Source organism: Quercus lobata, chromosome 5, assembly GCF_001633185.2.
Source record: "Quercus lobata isolate SW786 chromosome 5, ValleyOak3.0 Primary Assembly, whole genome shotgun sequence".
In the NCBI taxonomy this organism is placed as follows: domain Eukaryota; kingdom Viridiplantae; phylum Streptophyta; class Magnoliopsida; order Fagales; family Fagaceae; genus Quercus; species Quercus lobata.
Window position 1 is genome coordinate 57,439,324 of NC_044908.1, and position 3,889 is coordinate 57,443,212.

General features: G+C 48.0%; 1 protein-coding gene across 1 annotated transcript; it reads right to left on the reverse strand.

Moving 5' to 3' along the window:
• Positions 1 to 391: 391 nt before the first annotated feature.
• LOC115990768 lies at positions 392 to 1,822 on the reverse strand. Its single transcript, XM_031114558.1, has 2 exons — positions 1,031 to 1,822; positions 392 to 913 (listed from the first exon to the last, which is right to left on the reverse strand). The coding sequence occupies exons 1-2, from the start codon at positions 1,820 to 1,822 to the stop codon at positions 392 to 394; spliced, it is 1,314 nt and encodes a 437-aa protein (XP_030970418.1).
• Positions 1,823 to 3,889: the final 2,067 nt, after the last annotated feature.

Sequence of the window (3,889 nt, forward strand, 5' to 3'; positions counted from 1 at the left end):
TAATTTCCCCCAAGCCTGTGATCCGAAGAGCCAGGCAGGACTCGGGTTCTGTTTAACACTTAGTGAGAATGACTAAGCGGCTAATTTCCCCCAAGTCTGTGGTCCGAAGAGCCAAGCAAGACTTGGGTTCTGTTTAGCACTTAGTGAGAATGGCTTAACGGTTAATTTTCCCCAAATCTATGGTTCGAGGAGCCATGCAAGACTTGGGTTCTGTTTAACACTTAGATTAAGTGGCTACGTAGTAATATGACATCAAGAATTATATCTTTCATTAATAATAGTACCTTTTCAGGTTGTTTACATTCCAAGGGCGTGGCACTACATTTTCATCCAAATCTTCCAAAAGGTAGGATCCTATGCCAGCTACGGAAGTGATACGGTACGATCCCTCCTAGTTTGGTCCGAGCTTTCCCCATGCAGGGTTCCTCGCGATGCCTAGGACCTTCCTCAGTACCAGATCCCCTGGCGCCAATGGTCTGGATTTTACCTTGGCGTCGTAACTTTGCTTGAGCTTCTGCTGATAGTAAGCCAAATGGACCATCACGCCTTCCCTTCTTTCGTCAATGAGGTCCAAGCTCTTTTCCAGAAGTTTGTCATTGGCAGTGGGGCAGAAGGCGGTAGTCCTCTGTGTTGGGAAGTTCACTTCTAGTGGAATGACAGCCTCGGCTCTATAGGTCATTGAAAAAGGGGTTTCCCCTGTGGACCTTTGAGGTGTGGTGCGATATGTCCACAAGACATGGGCTAGCTCCACAACCCATCTTCCTTTCGCGTTATCTAGTCTCTTTTTCAATCCATTCACTATGGTTTTATTGACGGCTTTTGCTTGTCCATTACCCTGTGGGTAAGCTGGTGTGGAGTACCGGTTAACAATTCCCAGCTCACTGCAGTACCTTCTGAAGGCTTTGCTGTCAAACTGTAGCCCGTTGTCCGACACCAGGGTATGTGGGGTGCCGAACCTAGTGACAATATTTTTCCAAAAAAGCTTCTTGACATCGACGTCCCTAATGTTTGCCAGCGCCTCAGCTTCCACCCATTTGGTGAAGTAGTCGGTGTCGACGAGAAGAAATCTTCTGTTCCCTGTTGCCTTGGGGAACAAACCAAGTATATCTAGGCCCCATTGCGCAAATGGCCAGGGACTGGACAATGGGTTCAGCTCTCCACCAGGCTGGTATATGTTCGAGGCGAATCTCTGACATTGGTCGCACTTCTTCACATACTCCAGGGCTTCTTTATGCATGCTCGGCCACCAATAACCCAGCGTTAAGGCCCTGTGAGACAAAGACCTACCCCCCGTGTGACTTCCGCAAATTCCTTCGTGTAACTCTTCCAGGATGAGTTCAGTAGCCTCTGGGTGCACACACAGTAAATACGGCCCCGAGAACGGGTGTCTGTAAAGCTTGGAGTCCTTCGATAACCAAAATCGAGTAGCTTTTCTCCTGATTTTGTCAGCCTCAACCTTATCATCTGGCAATGTGTCGTGCTTTAAGTACAGCACTAGAGGATCCATCCAGCTCGGTCTTGTCTTGACGTTATGTACTCCAATCCCGTTGGCCTTCTCCGTTAATGGACGGATGAGCTCTTCTACCAAAATGACTTGAGGAAGGGGTTGAGTCGAGGAGGTAGCCAACGTCGCGAGAGAATCAGCATGAGTGTTCCCACTTCTGGGTACGTGCGTCAAGCGGAAGTGACGAAAATGGGTCTGTAGGTGCTTAACTTGAACTAGGTACTTTTGCATTCTTTCGTCCTTTGCCTCCATGTCTCCATTTACCTGTCCCACAATGAGTCTCGAATTTGAGAACATGTCCGCAGATTTCCCCTCCATTTTCCGGATCATCCACATTCCCTCCAATAGCGCCTCATATTCGGCTTCGTTATTCGTGGCTGAAAATCCGAGTCTCAATGACTTCTCTATGGTTATCCCTTCAGGTGAGAGCAGGACAAGTCCTACCCCTGAGCCCCTTTTGATTCGTTGTGCCATTAATATATGCTTTCCACAAAGTGTGTCCATGCGGAGAAACTGTGCTGATCATCTTCTCATCAGCCCCTAGTAATACCGACATTTCTTTTCCTTCTAGTGTGGGCTCCGCAAATTCTGCCACTAGGTCGGCGAGGACCTGACCTTTTACAGCGGTGCGAGGCATGTATCTAATGTCGAAGACGCCCAAAATCATTCCCCATTTTGCAATTCTGCTTGTGTAATCAGCGCTGCGCAGGATGGACTTTAAGGGGAGTTGAGTTAACACAACTACAATGTGTGCTTGAAAGTAGTGGGGAAGCTTTTGTGTGGCCTGTACGATGGCCAAGATAGCCTTTTCGAGGAGAAGATAACGGGTTTCTGCCTCCTGCAGTGATTTGCTAACGTAATAGACTGGTCGCTGTGTGCCGTTGTATTCTCGGATTAGCACCAAGCTTACTGCATGTGGGGCTACTGCGATGTAGGCAAACAAAACCTCGTCGGCATCGGGACTGGACATAATCGGTTGTTGGGCAAGGTATTCCTTTAGCTGTTGGAAAGCTATAGCGCACTCCTCATTCCACTCAAATCCTTTCCACTTGTGTAATAGGAGAAAAAATGGCCTGCATCTGTCTGCTGAGCGCGAGATGAAACGGTTTAAAGCAGCTATCATACCAGTAAGCTTCTGGACCTCTTTAGGGTTCTGAGGAGGCTGCAAGCTATAGATAGCTCTTATTTGGTCAGGGTTAACCTCTATGCCTCTGTGAGTCACCATATAACCCAAGAATTTTCCTGATCCCACTCCAAATGAACATTTAGTTGCGTTCAGTCGTAGCTTGTACTTTCTTAGTATTTGAAAAACGTTGCCGAGGTCTTCAATATGGTCGGGAACCAGCTTGATTTTAACCACCATGTCGTCTATGTACACTTCAACGCTTTTACCCATCTGCTGTTCAAACATCCTGGTCATCATCCTTTGATAAGTTGACCCGGCATTCTTCAGGCCAAAGGGCATCACCTTATAATGATAATTCCCAACTGGGGTGACAAAAGCAGTCTTCTCCTGGTCTTCGGCAGCCAAGGGTATCTGGTGGTAGCCCTAAAAGGCATCTAGAAAACTCATTCTAGGGTGTCCGACAGTTGAATCTACTAACCGGTCTATCCGGGGCATAGGGAAGGGATCCTTTGGGCACACCTTGTTTAGGTCTGTGAAGTCTACGCAGACCCGCCATTTCCCGCTCTTCTTCCTTACCACTACCGTGTTGGCTAACCACTCGGGATAAAAGACCTCTTTGATAGCCCCTGCTTTCTTCAATCTTGCGACCTCTTCTCTCACGGCATCGATATGTTCTTTCGACGGTCGTCGAGGAGCCTGCCTCTTAGGTGTTATAGCTAGATTCACATTAAGGTGGTGGCAGATGAAATCTGGGTCGACCCCGGGGGCCTCATAAGGGTCCCAAGCAAACACATCTACATTCTGTCGGAGAAAAGCAATCAGTGCTGACTTCTCCTAGGGCGATAATTCTGAACCAATTTAAAAAAACCTCTCAGGGTCTGATCCGACGAGTACTTTCTCCAGCTCCTCACAGTTCACCTCCATGGCCGGTCCTCTACTACCCAACGTTGGGACCAGAGTCATTGATTGCTATAAGCCGTTCTTGGCTGAAGTGGAAGGTTCGCTATTCGGCCGTCGTGAGATTGCCGACACCATGTATTGTCTAGCCATTCCCTGGTTCCCTATTATTTCTTTGATTTGACCTCCTGACGGATACTTCATTTTTTGGTGCAAGGTTGACGGCACAGCCCCTAGTGCATGAATCCATGGCCGGGCCACGATAGCTGAGTAGGGGGAGTATGCATCTACGACAATGAAGTTCACTTCTACCACGTCTGAGTTTGTTTGCATAGGCAACCTAATCATGCCTTTCGGGATGA